The following is an 18,121-nucleotide window of genomic DNA, read 5'->3' on the forward strand; positions in this document are numbered from 1 at the left end:
GCTCAGTTGGAGTGGAAGTGGGTGCGGTAGATAACTATGTGTGGTTCACGGTCCACATTTGCATGTAAATGGTGTAGAGTCCGAGTACCAATTCTCGTTTGACTACCCAACGATGGCATGGAAATTGAGGTACTTAAACATTAAACCCTCTTTCTCTCAATTGAAATTAATGTAACATTATTTGAAGTGCGCACATATGTTACATCGGGTGGTTTTGTATCCCTAAAAATCGTATGCAGGGAAAAAGTGTTCTTCGGAGAAGAAGTAATGTTAGAGAAAGTGAGAAACAAATCTGGGTAAAGAATCACAGTAGTGTTTCTCATGTGCGGCATAAATGGCGCCCCCTGGTGGCCCACGCACGCTCACATCAGCAACATGAAGAACAAGAACAAAGTTTAAGTGTTTATTTATTTACGCCAGTTCAATTTTCTCACCTCTATTAGCGTCAAACATTTCCTATGTATCGTGCCTGCTTTGCTGCTTCGGAGGATTATTTTTTTAGTCTTAAAGGCAGCTATAACAAACTCATGGGAACCAATTAAAAACCGGATTTTTCTGTTTTCACTTGTATTATTCTGACAAATATGGAAGAAAAACTAGTCCAGTGGAAAATATTTTAAGTGAGTCAATAATTGAAGAACAGGTTTGCTGGGATTGCCAATAACAGGCGATTAATTTTATTTACAACTTAGTTTACAGATAGAGTGCCTGTATGTGTGTGCATGTGTGTTATTAGCTAGCGTGTGTGTGTGTGTGTGTGTGTGTGTGTGTGTGTGTGTGTGTGTGTGTGTGTGTGTGTGTGTGTGTGTGTGTGTGTTTGTATGTGTGTGTTAAACATTAAGGTGTAAGATATCGGCCTAAGACATTCTCTGCTGTAATTATAATACACGTTTAATTCAATCTCCTTCAGTCGGCACGCTGTACAGCAAACGGTATCCAAAGAGCATTCAACAACAGGAGTGCTTAAGTCCACGCTGACGCCGGCTTGTGCGTCGTAACCAACAGCAAGCATTCCGAAACAAACAAACAACGATGACGACAGGCAAGCATGCATAGGGTAACCGTGGAAACCAGATCTGAAGCCAGGATTTTGCTTAAAGCCAATCTTGTAGTTACAAAATTGATTTGTTTGGAATTTGATGGTGTGTTTGTTTAACTGACTTCATCTTCTTTCTAAAGGGATAGCAGATCAACGTGTTTGTCTCAAAAACAACAAAAAACAACCCCTAAAGCCAAAAGAGATTGGCAAAGTACTAAAGTTTAGAAGGATAATTGGGGAGGGTGTGCAATTGGTTTCTTTTTAAACAACATATTTAACAACACATCTCAGAACCAAAATCTGTTCTGGGATCAGATCAACGCGCATTATACTGGCTATGTGTACAATTACCAACATGCTAGTTTGGGAATGTCCCTCAGCATTAAAGTGCTGTGCAGTGCCACTTATCAGAAGAGGTCAGGACCGTATAACAAACAGTTGTTCTTTCTCAGCCCCAGGAAATGGGAAAAGGCCTGTTTTAAGCATCCAACCAAGGGAAGCCCGCGGCTCCAAGGGGCCACGGGCTTGGGCTAAACTTTTCCATCCACTTGGAACTCATCCATACAAAAGGTCCCTGGGCGCGGGTGAGGTCGGGAGGGAGGGAGGGAGGGAGGGAGGGAGGGAGGGAGGGAGGGAGGGAGGGAGGGAGGGGGGTGCGGGACAGGGTGGGGGCAGACCTTTTACGTGGATGATCAAGTGCTGGTTGGATGAAGAACATAGCCCTCTGATGCAACCCCTGGATCCTGGAGGGGAGAAAGACTGAGCAGGAGAGAGAGAGAGGAGGGGAGGGGACATTCCCAAACTACTAGCTTTTGGTGAGAGGGGGGAGGGGGGGGGAGTCGAAGGTCAAAAGCCTTGATGCCATTGTTTCTTGACATAAATACAAATACTAGCCAGTATGATGGTATGGATTGGGACATAATGTGTACAGCCAATAAGTGTGACTGTGATAAGTCCCATAGGAAAGCAGGAATGGTGGAAGCACGTAGGGATAATTTCAGGTGATCGTTGATCATTTGGCACAGAAAATTGATGTTGTTACTGGTCAAAAGCCCAAAAAACTAACAGAACCATACATTTTGTGACAGGTCATTTCAAAATCACACATTTGATGATATATGTCAAAGAAAATATAGCAAGTCTCTATAAATCTCACATTTAGAAAGAATGAGTAAATTGTCATTTATATATTCTCATTCACATACAAATAGGTTGTTAATCTCTTTAGTGACCAGTGATTTCCTGGCAATGCTTGCATCCCTAAAAACTGAAGACAACCTAAAACTTTTGAAATCTTTAAATATATGGAGATAACAAAGACTGCTATTTGATAGTACACACTGTACTCTGTTTTTTCAAATGTGGTTATTGAGAAAGTAAAAAAAAAATAAGACCTAGATCTAGACCATATGCAAATGGTTATTAATTACCAAACAGGTTTTTAACCACAAACATAATCTTACTAACCAACTAAAATGGCTCCATAAACAATGAAGCAGGTAGATAAAATAGATAAAAACGACTGCTAATAAACACCACAACGCTGTAAGTAATTGTTTCTAAATAAGAGACCAAAAGATTTTCAATAAGTATCAGCAAGTCTCATAAGAATGTACAGAAGGGAAGTGTTTGTTTGGGAAATAGAGTGCGTTCGTGTGTGTGAACAGTATCCGTGCATGCTCAGATTCTTTAAAAAAGGTGCAAGGTTAGCAATTCCCTTTAGCTCCATTAGCATACAACCTAGCGTCTTTAGGAGCCGCTCACAGGGGCTGGCTCTCGGCGTTTAGCAGTCATCGCTCTGCAACTGATTAAAACAGGATGGGGGTTGGGGGGGGGGGATTGGTGACGAAGGTGTCTCCTCCTTCCTCTTCGTCATCATCGTCATCTTCTCCATCGTACATCTCTCTCTCTCTCCAGGGAGCGAATGTCTCTCTCTCTTCCTCTCTCTCCAGGGAGTGAAAGTCCCTCTCTCTCTCTCTCTCCTTGGCTACACCACTGTGCTGACCGAAGGGTCCGACAGGTTGAGCTGTCCAGTGATGTCGGTCGGGGGATACTGCTGCGAGGGGTGAAGACAGAGGGAGAGCGAGAGAGGGAACACAAAGGGACAAAGTGTTGGCACTGGAAAGGACCGTTTATTCTTATCAGATGAATCACTCCCACGATAGGTAGTGTCTAAATGAATCACCTCACCCCTGCCTTATTTCTGTGGAAATGAGCAAGCAGGTGTGTGGGTTTGTACCAACCCTTCTCAGGCATGCATGGCACAGGGGATTTCAAAATCAGAAGAAAACCTTTGTAGGATTCTTTGAAATTGTATAATCGTTTGCCTAAATAGACCGCTTGAATGTATCATGTAGTATTTTTTTATCGTTATATATCATTTTCCTTGTTATTTTAGGGCTCATTTGTTTTCATCGTGTTGTTTCCTTTGGTGAGCACTATGTGTGCTTTTTGAACAGAATGCGCTATACAAATAAAGTTAGCTTGAATGATTGAATTGGGCTCCCATAACGAGGATGGGAAGCAGGTGTATAGTTAGTGCCTGAGAGGGGTGAGTCGGCTTCTACAGTGGAGTAGGAGTGAGGTCACCAGAGTTCAGTCCACAGCACAGCTCAACCAGGCCAAGGACATCCACATCCATCTTCACAACAAACAACGTCTGAACAAGTCAGCTCGTTACTCTAGGCATCGTTTGTTGCCTTGGAGACGGACAACTCCACCCCCAGCCCCCCCACCCGCCTTATTTCAAGGAGAACAGGGGCCAAAGGTCGTATTCAGCTAGCGGCCAGCTGGGTTCCATCCTGGTTCTAAATAGTCCCCCCCACCCAGCTAGCGTTTAGAACCAAGATGGCCGCTTGGTGAATAGTCCATGGAGGAATATTTTGTAAACAGGTTCAACGTGCTGCATGGACTGTTCCGTTCTCTTGTGACACCTCCCTCCTAGCCCTTTAGATACGTTCCTTTAAGCAGAGTGCGTTTATTTCTACACAGAGCTGAGCAGTACTCAATAAAGTGCTGCATAAAAAGTATTCATTTTTAAATACTCTCATGCTGGTGGTTTAGTTATTACGGCAACCGGGATTTGATAGATGTTAAAATGAATATTGAAGTATTCATTTTAACATCTGCGGCACTCTGCTTTTGGTAATGATAGCCGTTAATCCATATTTCCCACAATGCCGAGGCAGTTTCCTGTGGACATTGGGCCCAGCAAACTGCTCCAACCCATTGTGAATATGGCCGTGAAGAGAGATCTTGCTGTGTATTTTAGTTGTGTAACGTGTGTTCAATTGTAGGATAATAATAAACAGGTACATTATCCTCATCATCTCCAACACATGAATAGGAATATAGATTTTTACACCAACTGTATTCCCATTGAAGTGATTGTCGGAGAAACCAGCGTTACAATACTGGACCCCAGTCCGACATGTTCCATTGAGCACAGTGAGCGGTGTGAGTTGCTCAGTCGTGCTCAATGGAGCCAGAGTATTGTAAAGCCGTCGATCGGTAACCTTATCGTGAGCAAGATCCACAGTGTTGTAAGACGCTTTGAAAAGTGTCTCTCGTTTGAAGCTGATGCATCTGACGTTGCAATCAAAAGCGTATGGTGCTTTGTACATTGTTACGATGCAGCTAACACACTAACATGCTCATTGGGTTGACATCCTAACTATATACATATAGATAGATATGTTTGAGTCACACATGTATATGTTATATGTATATAGAGTTTAAGCATTATTTAAAATGGACAGTTGGACTGGACGTTGCCGATCTCCCCGAGCGAAGAGAGAGTGGCATCAACATGTGGTGTAGGTCTACACCCCCCCTTCTCATATCTGGTGGTACCTTCAGGGGCCTGTAGGGGGTGCTGTTTTCTAACCACACTCACACCCTGTCGTCAGGCGAAGGGAGGGGGGAGGAGGGGGGGGGGGGTGGGCAGCCAAAGAGAGACACTTCACCATCCACACCACTAACACGGACACTGGTTATCACTTTACATGGTAGTATTATGTAGTTGGAGTTAGTATGATGTATATACGACGTTTCTATGTGGAAATGTGTATACTATATGCCTACGTCTACGACAGTGAATATAGGGAATAGTTGACATGCTTAAAGAGGTAGAGAGGCGTGGCATGTGGGTGAGGGACACTGACATTCAAAGCTCCATTGATATCCATTGATATAAAAATAATAACATTTATATGAAATTAAAAGTAATGGTCAAAGAGGTTGAGGATGGCGTGTGTTTTGAGGGTTTTGTTGTTGTTGGACCGGTTGGTTTACGAGTAGTTGGTTTTTGATTGTTGTTATTGAGGGACAAAGGGGGTAGTGCTCTCTGTATTACAGATATTTCAACAGAAGAATAACATTCATCTTCGCTCTAAATAAACCTCTGAGTCAAAGCAAAGGTAGAAAACTCACAAACATCCATCGAGAAGACAATAAACAACCAGAAAAAGGAAAGAAGGAAGAAGAAAACCTAAATCAAACACAATTCACTTGCATTAGGTAAGATAGGTTTGTTAGGAAACCCATGCATTTAGCAAGAAGGCTATCGCTAGCCAAATGTGCTATAACAAAATGCACTAGAAAACAACTCTATTCTGTGGTTTTAAGAGAGACCTGTGTGAGATTGTTAATGGCTTGTCAGGAAGGAACTCGTATTGGATTATTTTTCTAAATGCATTTCCGGTGGGAAGATGCTGGCAGTTCGTGCTCAAAAGTGGCAGGAAACCATTGAATTCCTACCCCAAGAATATTAACAAGCTAATCTTTTACATGGATTGGCTGTGTTATCCTCCGAACCATTTCATATTTCCAGAATAAACGTTTCATATTTTGTTCCTGATCAACCCATTTTGTCTCTGTGTGTGTGGTGTGTAATCAGAACACGTGCTTAGAAATCCCTGTGAATGAAAGCGAGACGTCCCATACATTTCATTGGCCATCCAACCAGATGTTTTCAAAGTCTGGCCTATTCAAAGTACTTTCGATGTATTCAAAGTCTGCTTTGTGAGGCCAGAGTGGTGAAGCCTGAAAAGCAGCCCTACCAACCGCAGCGAATAGGCTGGTTTCCTAGGGCTGGGAGAGAATAGAGACAGTCTCAACTGCTGCTGTTACTCGACAAGCATATCCATAGACCCCCTGAGGATGTTTATTTTGTGCCATTGGCTTTTACAGCTCTAGTCGCTGTACGTTTCTGTGGTTTACTTTTTTTTAACTGATTTGGTCGTAATGTCTTACCCACCTGAAAACATAAAAGAATCGCACAGTTCATACGAGAAATAAAACAAAAAAACAAATCAGTTAGTAGTGGAAGGCAAGAATTATGAAAAAGAAACATGACAAAGCAAAAGTAAATGAACCTGTTAATAGAAAGAGCATGAGGAGTATTCCCCAGACCCATACGTTCTTCACATGAGAACGTGGCTGTCTGAAGAGGCCGAAGCCTACTTGAGAAAAAGATCAGTAGATGACGAAACGTCGGCGCATGCTGTTGAACAAAAGGCGGACCAACAACAGGTAGAACCAAGACACAGGTGTGGGAGGACAGGAGCCCAAAGACGAAACACAAACAAAACCGATGAACACAAAGGACTGAGCATCAAAACGACAGGACCCAAACGCAAATATGCACGACAACACACATATCCACGTGTACGGCCACCACTGCATCACGTACCAACACGGGCACCACAACTCACGTTGTAACCAGGGAGTGGGGAGGCGAAGGGACTGAGGAGCCCCACATCAACAACACCATCACACCACCACCGGCGGACTGCTAACTGTGTAGCCTAGCCTTCCTCCATCAGCACTATAAATAGGCCAGTATCCCTGGTTCCCTGCTCCACTAACCAAACCCCAGGTCGGAAGGTCCATTCCATTCATGGACTTGGCTTCAATTGAACTGCTCTGGTTTGGTTTGAAACCCTGCACTGTCGCTTGTCCGCCTGCAGGGGGCGGTCGCCTACAGATGGACGGGGGATGGATGGTTAAACCGACAGGACATGTGGCTCAGGCTGCTGGGCCACGTGGAATGAGTGAGTGGGTGGGAAGAGGATGGTGACTCTCTGGGTATCGTCGGGGATGGGGATGTTGGCAGAGAGAGAGAGAAGGGGAGAGAGAGAGGGAGGACAGCGGAACAAAGAGAGAAAGTGGTTGACGAGTTGAGCGAGAGACACAGCAAAAGAAGGAGAGGAAGGAGAAGAAGAAGAAGAAGAAGAAGAAGAAGAAGAAGAAGAAGAGAAGAGAGAAGGCGGAGGACAAAACCACGTGGAGGTGTCGCTTCTCCTTCTCCTTACCGTGTCTTTGGAGGACCTACGTCTCTTGATGTTGGAGGCCAGGGTGGCACTGATGGACCTAAAAGAGGGTTTCTTTTGGGGGTCGGGTTCTGCCCTACCACTTTTCCTATCCTAAAATGAATATATGTAGAAGCATTACTCTCCATTGCTCCCCTCAAGGGTCCATTGATTGATTCCACCCATGTGCTCTCTCTCTATCACGGTCCACCACCACCCAGCGCCCAGCACCCAGCACCACCCACCCAGCGTCTGAATGACCCCAGGAGGGAGGGCCCTTCACCATAATATCACTACGGTTTCAGGACAGGATCAGATGCTCTAAAATGGCAGCAGAAAAGGGGGATGGATTCAGGCCTATTGTGATGGTGGAAATGAAGGTCAATTCTAATGGCACCATGTAATTATAGGGCCCCTATTTCACCACCAGTTGTGATGTGGATTGGCTGTTTCCTATTGGATATCACAAGGGGAAGTGTAGTTTCCCCAAATGTATGCTGGGCAGTTCACCCTGCCAGCCTGCGTGACATCACAAATGGATAATCCCATTTCTGATGTCAATATCGGAAAGAATTTGGGACTAATGACGAATCGACGTCACAACTGGTGATAAATAGGCCCCTCTTTAAGACCTTTCTCTGCACAATATTCACTAGCATCGACACTAGCACCAAACAACAGGTCGAGTCCACACGCTACCAGGTGCAGAAAGGTATTGGGATGGTTTAAGGGATGAGTCGTAAGGATGTCGGGGAGGGATCTGCTAATATCGATTTAAACCGAATATTACACAACATACTCAATATCCAGTCCTTGACATTAGATTTGACTGCACACATGCTCTAGAATAAGAATACTATTGATCGATTGGGTCCAATCCCAGTCAGACAACGAATAAATTGTTGAATCTTAAAAGATGCAACTATATGGAAGATAAGATTAAGATAAGATTAGCCATCCATCGCTCTCCCTCCCTCCCTTCCTGCCTCCCTCCCTCCCTCCCTTCCTGCCTCCCCACAAACACCACCAGAGGGTACGACAGCTACTCTCTCTCCCACCCCCAGCATCAGAGCACCAAGCCAATTTGTGTTCAAAAGGTGCATATTAAGGTATCCTTACATCCTGTGTCTCTATAGAGGAAGAGGGCTGCATAGAGAGAGAAAAGAAGAGTAAATAAATATGCATCCACTTGTTTTAGATCGTTATACTTTAAAGATCCTTATGCAGAAGCCAAGGGAACCAAAAAGGGCAATTATATATATATATTTATATATATATATATAAGAAATAAATATGTAGATAAAAAAAGGCTAGCAAAGCAAACGTAAACATCCACAGCCAGGCAGTGATGCATAGCTTCCAGAGCCACTAAGAAATACACTGAAAAGGCCAAAATAACAACAGCAGCAACAATTAATTAGGTCATCAATTAAAGCCCATTTAAAGTCATTATACCACAGCGGGTATAACGGAAATTCACACCACACACCAGGGGTGGGATGGTAGGGGAAGAGGGGGAGCATGGATTAGCCTAGGCAGCTAGCGGGTTTGACTCCCAGACCAGAGGTTCTGGGTTCAAAGCCCCAATGTCCGCATTGTGACTGGTATAGGCATCATTGAGCACGATGCCTAACCCTTACCTGCTCATTAGTGATATGTTTCTACAAAACAAAAATGGGATAAAAGCGCCGTAAAAGGACTTAACAGCAATGGGAGATGAGAGTGGGCGGGTATGTACATGTCAATCTTACTGTTACGCAAGGACGTGTCGAGCATCTATAACAAGAGCAGTGAGAATCAGATGAGGAGGTGGGGGAAGGCACCATGGGGATGAGAGAGGGTCAGGTGTGTGGGAGGGCAGGGGCAGTGCGGTGTGAATTTCAATCAGCCAAAAGGACATGGATGGAGGGAGAGGTATAAGTAGGGATTAGTCAACGGAAATAGTCGACAGAACAACCAAATAGTCAACAAAACAAGAACAAAAAGCAGAGGGGTAAGTCAACACAGAACAAAGAATGTCTTCGACCAATTGCCTGTCGGGGACCCGCACAGGCCCCGCCCCCCTCCCAGTATGGAGTTCTCTCATCAAGTCCCCGGGCTTGTCGTCCGGGTCACTGTCTGAAGAGAACCCCCCTTGTCGCCGTGCCGACCAACTCCCCCATTGTTTCTCAACCTCTCGGTGATGCAGCGTCAGGATGTGAGAATCAACTGGTTGTCATAGAGATTAATTGAAGGCCAAGGGCCAATCAGGGATGGGCGTGACACAGGAATTAATATCTAAACCATTGTTTTTGTGATCCTGTTGGAAGATGACAATTCGTGTTAGTAAATTTTCAGATGTTCAAACCTTTTTAACACCGTGTTTAAAATGGTTCATGATAGTTAAACAATCAATGCCTTGTTATTTAATGTTCGATGTATATTTTATTCCATTTTTTGTGACTTGCTTTAAAGCTCACTTGACATCTGCCGATGTCTTGCCTGGCGCGGCCATGCAGGCCATGCTATGTCACACTAAAAGATGAAGCGTGGTCTGAAGCTCTCATCATCATCATCACCATCATCTTCATCCTCATTGCTCTATGGAACTTTGCAGGCAAGCCAACTCTGAATAAACGTGTTTAAACTGTGAAAAAGCCAAATGCCAGCAGAGCCTCCTGGTAGGGATGTAGTGGTCTTTTAAAATGGAAATAGGGACATTTTAATTTTAGTTAAAGGTTATCCTCTTCAACTACATGTTGTATTTGGAGGAGAACATCACACGACACTCTGAGATACATAGCCCCTCATAGAATGGAGAGTAACAATGAGCCCACAGAATATATTTGTAGATAACAGTTTGCACTGAATTAATCTCAACGTCTTCTAAAATCGATGACGCTGATTCTCCACTACATCCCTCCAGAGGAAGAGGTGTGCTAGTGATGCCATGGCAACAGCATCGCTAGAATTTTAGGACCAATCACAAGCGTGTGTCGGAATCTTCCTTGCACCTCACAAGCAGTGAGATTAGCAGATGAAAGAAGGTGAGGCAAGTGAAATGAAAGAGTGTTATTTCCAGACCGGCTTAGGGTGGTTCGATTTGGGTTATCCAGCAGTGTGCATTCTTCTGCTGCTAATTTATACTGTGTAAGGATGGATAAGCACTGCTTACTGTACCTCGTAATGCAGTAAGCAGATGGCCACATAATTATCATCCTCATACCCGCATGCATGCGCAGGATGTGGGTGCATGGGTCTGTGTGAGCGTGCGCGTATGCTTTTGTGTGTGTGTGTGTACGTGTTTTTGTGTGTCTGCGGGTTGGTCTTATTTCAACCTCAGTATTAGGGTTCTACTAGATGCAGGCTTCTCTGGTGTGTATCCCCATACTAGGTGACATTTTGATTCGCAAACAAGGACGATGTGTGTCTAAAATGAATAGATAGCGTGGTCAGTGTTAATTAGGCATCTGGGAGAAAGCAATGCTGCAGGGGAATTAGCAAGAGTCCCGAGTAGAAGCAGCGTCTTAGAAAGGGGCGGTCAACATGACTTAAATCGGCCATTATATCTGCAGCACGCAGCCCCCCAGTGTCAGAACCCATCTCAGACACTGTTCAGCACTCCCGTGAATAATTCGATTAATGCGCTCAGTAACGATAGAGCGAGTAGCCGAGCTGTGTGGATAACTGTGAATAACACGTTACACGCAGCCCAACAATCTGGAAGCACTGGTTTGGGCTCGTTCTCCAACCCGATCGATGCACGGTAGGGGAGACGAATACGTGATCCCGGTCAAATGTGTTGCATAACGTTTAACATCTCTCATACGTAGGAAGTTATTGGTCCACCTTGCTGAGCGATGCTACTTGCTCTTTTCTTATAAAAGGTGTCAAACGAGATGCAGGGGGAGTCGTGTTGCCACTCCCGCCTCATTTCAAGCCTCTGAACCAGCTGTTTGTTTGTGTGTTCCCAGCGAATCCCACATCTGTCTGACACACAAACACACATACGCACACAAAAGCCGCAGGCTGGACGAGACGATGGCAGGTTCCATCAGAGGGGGTTCTTGCTGACGGACAACAAGAGCCTGTGATCTTAGATACTGCAGCCGTCTCCTGCCCTGCTGTTTGGCCATTCAGCAGTGGCCGGCCGACCACTGGGCCCTTGTCAGGGCTTACCAAAGGAGCCAGTGTGGTGCCGCATCACAGGCCCATGGTGACTCTATGGCCTCTCCACACGGCGAGCCCACTGCTTGTTCAATCCCCGGCTCGTCCCACTCCCCCTGAGCATGTCTCCGAGCCAAGAAGGACCCAGGAACAGACCCAGGGGGTGTGGGAGGACTGGAGGGGGGGGGGGGGTGCACCTCCTCCCCCAATGCTTCAGAGCTTCCTGAAGCATTGGGCTGAAGGGCAAATGGGTTGTCTTGAGTCTGGGTACTCTGAGCCCTGTCTGGATGGTTCTGGGTTAGTTGTGGCCGGGATGGTAAGCTCCTCCGGCATCCAGCGTGTTGCATAAGGCCCCTGGCATTCAGCCGTTGAATCTGGAGATTTTAGTGGGTTTGGTTGTTTAGCTTTAGGGGGGCGTCATGTACACGGTGGTGGATGGAGGAGGATAAGCGATGACAGTAGGAAGGCTTGCTGTGCGCGATGGCTTGGTATTTCACAACGAGATTAACGCAGGGTTCAACGCAGAGTCGCTCCAGCGAGGGCATTGATTAAAATCATTATGCTCTATTTGTTTGTTTGTGTTTGTGCTGCTTGGGGAAATCAATGAAAGCATCATATTGTATGCCATGAAAGCACGGGTGAATCCAAGCGTTCGTTGTTGTTATCATTAGCAGCATGACGTCCATGCCAACGTGCCCCTATCCATGTGCTTTGTATCCACGTCAGTTCACCTTACAAAGCGGTAAAGCAGGAGCAGCCTTAGCATAGAACCACTAGTTCATGCCGTGGGAGGTCTATTAATAGTTTATTATTTACAGTCCCACTTCCACCATTTCCGGGCGGCCAGTTAGGTTCAATCTACCACCTGATGTGCTTAACAGCGGGGGGGGCGATGTCATTGAGTGAGTATCTCTATGCTAATCAGCAACACTAATTAGTTACATACTAACGAGGGCGTCCCCGCCGCCGCTTGGCTTCCAGAAGTGTCCGTACTCTCCTGCAGGCACACACACAGGAAACACAGGCGGAGTCGGCCTCAGGTAACTGTACACACCGGGATGGGTGGCGGACATTTTGGATCAGTGATCACACCCCCCCCCCCCCCCCCCCCACCCACCCACCGCACCCCATCACCCCTCCGTCAGAGATCACCAGTCCAGCCCGAAGAACTGACCAACACCGAGGGGGTTGAATATCAGGCAACTCGGGGGTGGGGGTGGGAAGTGGGGGGGGCCAGAGGGCATAAGAGACGGCTATCCAGATCCTCTGACCCACTATCCCCTCCAACACCTTGTTCCTAGGGGACGCGGGAGTTTGCAATGACGATTTGACTCTGTCACTGTGGGAGAGGAAAGGGAAGCGAGGCGCATACCTGCAGGTTCTTCCTCCATACATTGACTGCCGCAAAGGCGAGCTGCATCTGCTTCCTGCGGGCATCTTTATGACGCTTGTAGGCAATTTCAATGAAGATTAGGAAGATCCCGGCAGCAATCCCGCCAGCCACCAGCATGAAGACCCCTTGGGGAGGAGAAACACACCGACAAAGACACGGGCAGAGAAAGGGAGGAGAAGAATCAACGGCCGCTTTTAAACAACGCCTCGTCCGCTGACCAGATGAGCACACGGTCATCCCTTGGCTGATCAGCGGCCGCCACCCTTTGGATTCATCACGTGTTCACGAACCAGCTCCTGCTGCAGCTGCCTGCTGCAAGCCCCACCACTTTGATACAGACACGGGCCATCACCTCACACAGAACCCCACAGCGTGTGGAAATGCACTACAAGACGGCAAAAAACCCACGACCAACACTGATACAGATGATTGCTAAAGGTATTGGACAAAAAAGGGCTACAGTACCTCACCACTGCAGTTTTTGTCCAATCACTTTCACAATGGGGTGAGTCCATGCGCCATAAAGGACCATACCTGCCATGTTTTCAAAGGTCAGTGTGGCTGGTGCATTGCTCCTTGAGTCACACTCCTGGTACCTCACCCAGGTTTTATCAAGGTCCTCCATGAAGCCGTTCTCATGAGAACTGCAGGGGGTCAGGGAGGGGTAGTGGGGAGAGAGGTTAGAAAGTTAATGCACACAGCCAGCAGAGTGCGTCAATCGCCAACCGATGCCGGTTCAAATTCCCTCCAGCTAACGCGGCTCAAACTCAAACTGCTTGGACGTGCATCGGAATGACAAACAAGCAACCTGGTCTCACAGGAATCCGTGAAATGACTACGGACGAATTACTCGAAATCCATGGACACACCACGGAATCACTTCAATTGTCCGTGATGTGGCCACGGAATTTGCTCCAATGCAAGTAAATGACACTGTTATTCCGTGGCCCATACACGGATATCGGCGTGTTTCCGTGATGTGGCCACGGATTTCGAGTTAAGCGTCCGACCGTAGTCATTTCACGGATTCCTGTGAGACCATGTTGCAAACAAGACAAACCAAAACAAGACAGACTATGAAGAGACGAGACAGAGAGACGGACAGAGAAAAGGAGGGGAGACACGGAGAGTGAAGATGCCAACACAAGGCGATGGTTCTGACAAAAGTAACCCAAAGAAACAAGACGTGAAATCAAAAGATAAGAGAAGGGACAGAGACGTCATACGAGTTGCTGCGGCTTCGGCTGGGACAGACCTGAGAATGGCCAGGGACACATTCTGTTTCCAGGGGCTGTCCTTTCGCATGCCTATGCCAAAGCCCGAACGGAAGAACAGCTCCCCCGTCGTCACCAGGTCGCACTTCTGCGAGGCCTCGAACTCCAGCACCGCTGAGTCCCAGATGAAAGCATGCAGCTTGCTGTTGGGGGGAGTGCGGGGGAAGCGGGAGGGGAGGGGGAGGGAGGAGGAAGGGGAGGAGGGGGTTACGGTGTAACAGTACAGTGATTTACAGACACATTTGTGACTCCCCGCCCACCTCTCTTTCTTTCTCTCTTTCTCTCTTTCTCTCGCAGCACGATAAGGTGTGCGTCGGTCGGTGTTTACCAGCGACTCCCTACCGCCACCTAAGGCCCCCATTGAAATCCAATGCCGGACAGACGACGCCGTGTCCCCCATTGGATTCCCAACCCCCATCTCAGAGATGTTCGTCTGGGGTAAAACCTGCCAAAAGTGGTGGCGCTGCTCGGATAAACGTTAGCTCAAACCTCAACCGAACCAGGCGGTCCGCTCACACTGACTCCACCCACGAGCATCTGTCCCTAGAGCCCTGGCTCGACCCGGGTCGATGGACCTGGAGCAGACGGAAGGCCGCCGTAAGCTCCCGCGGTAAGCTTCCGGCCGCTCCCGGAGGTCCATTTAGCCCCCCGCGGCCCTGCGCCGCTACAGGCGCCGGCTAGCCTGTCCCTCGGTGCGTCTGCCTGACAGGCTGAGCCGCTGGCCGAGAGCCTGCCCTGGTCGGCCCCTCGGGGCCGAGACTCACTTGTCACGCACGGCCTGGATGGCCTCGGCGGCACTCTCATAGTTGTGCTTCTCCATGTGGCGGTACATGGTACTAAGCTCCACCTGCCGCCGGAAATAGATGTCCACAGAGCTCTGCTTCACCGTGGCGTAGATGAACTTATCCGAGGGGTTCCTCAGCTGCAAGTGGGGGGGTGGCGGTTGTGGGGGGTGGTGTGGAAGGCGGGTGGTGGTGTCGGTGGAGGTGTAGAGGGGGGTGTTGAAGGTTAAGTGGGTGGGTATGGCGGTGGTGGTGGTGGTGGTGGTGGGGGAGGTTGTAGTTTGGAGGTGGTGAGGGGGTGGAGGTGGTGGTGGATGGTGGAGGTGTTGGTGATGGTGAAGATAGTGGTGGCGGTGGTGAAGGTAGAGGTGGAGGCGGTAGTTGTGGTTTTGAGGTGGTTGGGTTGGTGTTAGTGATAATGGTTATGAGGAAACAGAATTGTATTAACAGGGAGCAAAACTCCGGAATGTATTCTTAGTTACTGTATGTAACAAGACTAGTTATAGATAAAACCAGTGAAGGTGAAAGACATACTCTCGGGTCATTGATGCCGGTGATGCGCTCCTCAGGCCGGTCCAGCACCAGGAAGGCAGCCAGGTTGGCAGTATAGGAAGCCACTATTATCATGGCAAATCCGGCCCACACCATACCAAGGATTCTCGCTGAGAAGCTCCTCGGTGCTCCTGAACAACACGATGCATGTGTGGGATTCTGCTCTTTTGCCCTTAAATCGAGTTATTACATTATATACCTTCCCCCCCCCCCCACCCCCCCCTTCTTTTGCATATTATACAGTTTGCATATTACATGTCATATACATTTTCACAAAAATCCGATCACAAAATCAATCACAAAATCCGAAACATTAAATCACAATACTTATCAAGTGACTTATGAATCCTAATAAACAACACTCCATGTCTCTCTGTGGGTCGTCCTTATTTTAAAAGCCATACACATGAGTTCTCTAAATGAATTGCGTTGACTGAAGTCCGAGTACACATCATTATGCTCTATTTGTTTGTTTGTGTTTGTGCTGCTGGGGGAAATCAATGAGAGCATCATATTGTATGCCATGAAAGCACGGTTAATCAAAGCGTGTGAAAAACAAGGTGACACACATCCAGGTCCACAATGGGTTTACATAAACAACCTGAACCTTAGAAGACAACCATTATACACATATATATGTATATTATATAAAACAGGTAGCTCCTCCCCTTGATCCTGATTGTAAAATACATCGGATAAGCACACATCTGTGACTGAAATAATACATTTTTGGTATAAATGCACGGCCAGTCTTAACGTTGTCAACCTCAAAAGTGTTCTGCTGCGCTATCATTTTGTGAAATCTTACTAGGAAGTCTTTCGTAACCACTTGAGTTCAAATGGACTTCAACACGCCCCAAGCTGTTCTTAAATCACTGTATACCACGGCCCCTCGCGGCTTATTGCTTGAACAGACCGAGTTGCGCTACCTTCTCCTATTCCAGAATTCAGCAACACTCCCCAGGAGAACCACATGGCAGACGATAAGGTGAGGGCGTCTTCTTCTTCCTCTTCACTATTCACTTTAAACCTTCCAAACGGGCTGGAGGAGAGAGAGCAGATTGGGAGGGTAGCAGAGAAACACGTGAGGCATCTCAGGGCCAATCAAGGAGGGGAAAACCCTGGCAGCTACCCCCGGCAGGAAGGGGAGATGGGGGAGATGGGGGAGATGGAGAGATGGGAGGGCAGGCAAAGCAAGGAGGGGAGCTGATCCCGTGGACAAACACTGGCGGTGAGATGGTTGGAAAGCGATCTTCACCTCTGCTGGGTTTTCTCTTGTCCAGACGGAGAGAAGATCTGGCCAGTGATCAACAGCACTTATATATAGATGTATAAATAAACACTACAAGCTACAGACAAAAACTTATCCTAATCAACTCAGACACTCGTAGCATTCATACCCTCTCCGATAAACACACACTTTCCCATCACACACACACACACTCTCCCCTCACACACGCACACTCTCCCCTCACACACGCACACTCTCCCCTCACACACACACTCTCTCCCCTCACACACACACACACTTTCTCTTCACACACACTTTCTCCTCGCACGCACGCACGCACGCACGCACGCACACACACACACACACACACACACACACACACACACACACACACACACACACACACACACACACACACACACACACACACACACACACACACACACACACACACACACACACACACACACACACAGGTGGGTCCCCTTGTACCTGAACCGGTCTAGTAGGTAAAGCATCACCGCCACCACATGCACCGACAGACCCACCAGTAGCCACAGTGTGCTCTGGAACGGCTGCATGAACGAGTCCAGCGTACTGCGCGGTATTTCCTGCAAACAAACACCCATTCCTTATCGGTGAGGGATTATTGTAGGTACAAGTACATTTACTTTATGACACTTTATGTAACAGTCCCACTCGGCTGCTTTGAAATCACTGTCTGCAGCACCAACTCTGTCTCCCTGAAGAAAACTATGGAAAAGTTGTACTGCATTCAACATTGGTCCGATTTTATGTTCGAAAGATATAAATAATATAAATAAAAGAGAAAAGCATGATGGTTCCCCTTCAAAGGGCCCCAGCACTCCCCCCAGGTTATTTAGCCCTAATAAACCCTTTTAGATTGATGTCCACTTTGTGGGGTTGTCTATGTCCAGGTGTGATGTGACCATAGATTAGATTTGAGGGTTGCTAGTAATAATGAACCTGGTTTTGAAATAGGAACCATTTCAACTATGCGAATCAAAGTGGCCGAAATCTCTCAAATTTTGTGATTTGTTTTTGGCTTGTGTTCCCAGCTGGAGGTCATGACCTTTGCGTCTATGTACTGTCAACAGTGGGCAGAAGGCCAAGGGCTATTTTTGTAAAATCCAATAAACCCGACCCATGTGAGTTGGCCAATTGACCCCATTTGTTGGTATCCATGACACCCACTGCATACTGATAGCCGTCCCCGCACCACCGGAGAATACTAAACATGACCGTGTTCTCCCTTTATCGATGGTTTTCTGTATTTTGTCATTGAGCAGAAGCTTCTATCCAAAGCTACTGACAACAAATTCAGAGTCAGGTCATCAAGGAGCAGGTAGGGGCCGGGAATCTAGTCACTTTA

At 47.1% G+C, this 18,121-nt stretch overlaps 1 protein-coding gene across 1 annotated transcript in view; it reads right to left on the bottom strand.

Moving 5' to 3' along the window:
- Positions 1-644: 644 nt before the first annotated feature.
- grin1a (glutamate receptor, ionotropic, N-methyl D-aspartate 1a) overlaps positions 645-18,121 on the bottom strand; it is a 38,850-nt gene continuing 21,373 nt past the window's right edge. The window contains 11 exon segments of the mRNA XM_060037847.1: positions 645-3,095; positions 7,354-7,464; positions 8,470-8,496; positions 12,443-12,493; positions 12,869-13,014; positions 13,424-13,533; positions 14,145-14,306; positions 14,928-15,085; positions 15,480-15,628; positions 16,427-16,539; positions 17,221-17,339. Coding sequence (XP_059893830.1) covers positions 3,027-3,095; positions 7,354-7,464; positions 8,470-8,496; positions 12,443-12,493; positions 12,869-13,014; positions 13,424-13,533; positions 14,145-14,306; positions 14,928-15,085; positions 15,480-15,628; positions 16,427-16,539; positions 17,221-17,339 — 1,215 coding nt within the window. The 3' untranslated portion in view covers positions 645-3,026.

This window comes from Gadus macrocephalus, chromosome 19 (genome assembly GCF_031168955.1).
Source record: "Gadus macrocephalus chromosome 19, ASM3116895v1".
Taxonomy (NCBI): Eukaryota; Metazoa; Chordata; class Actinopteri; order Gadiformes; family Gadidae; genus Gadus; species Gadus macrocephalus.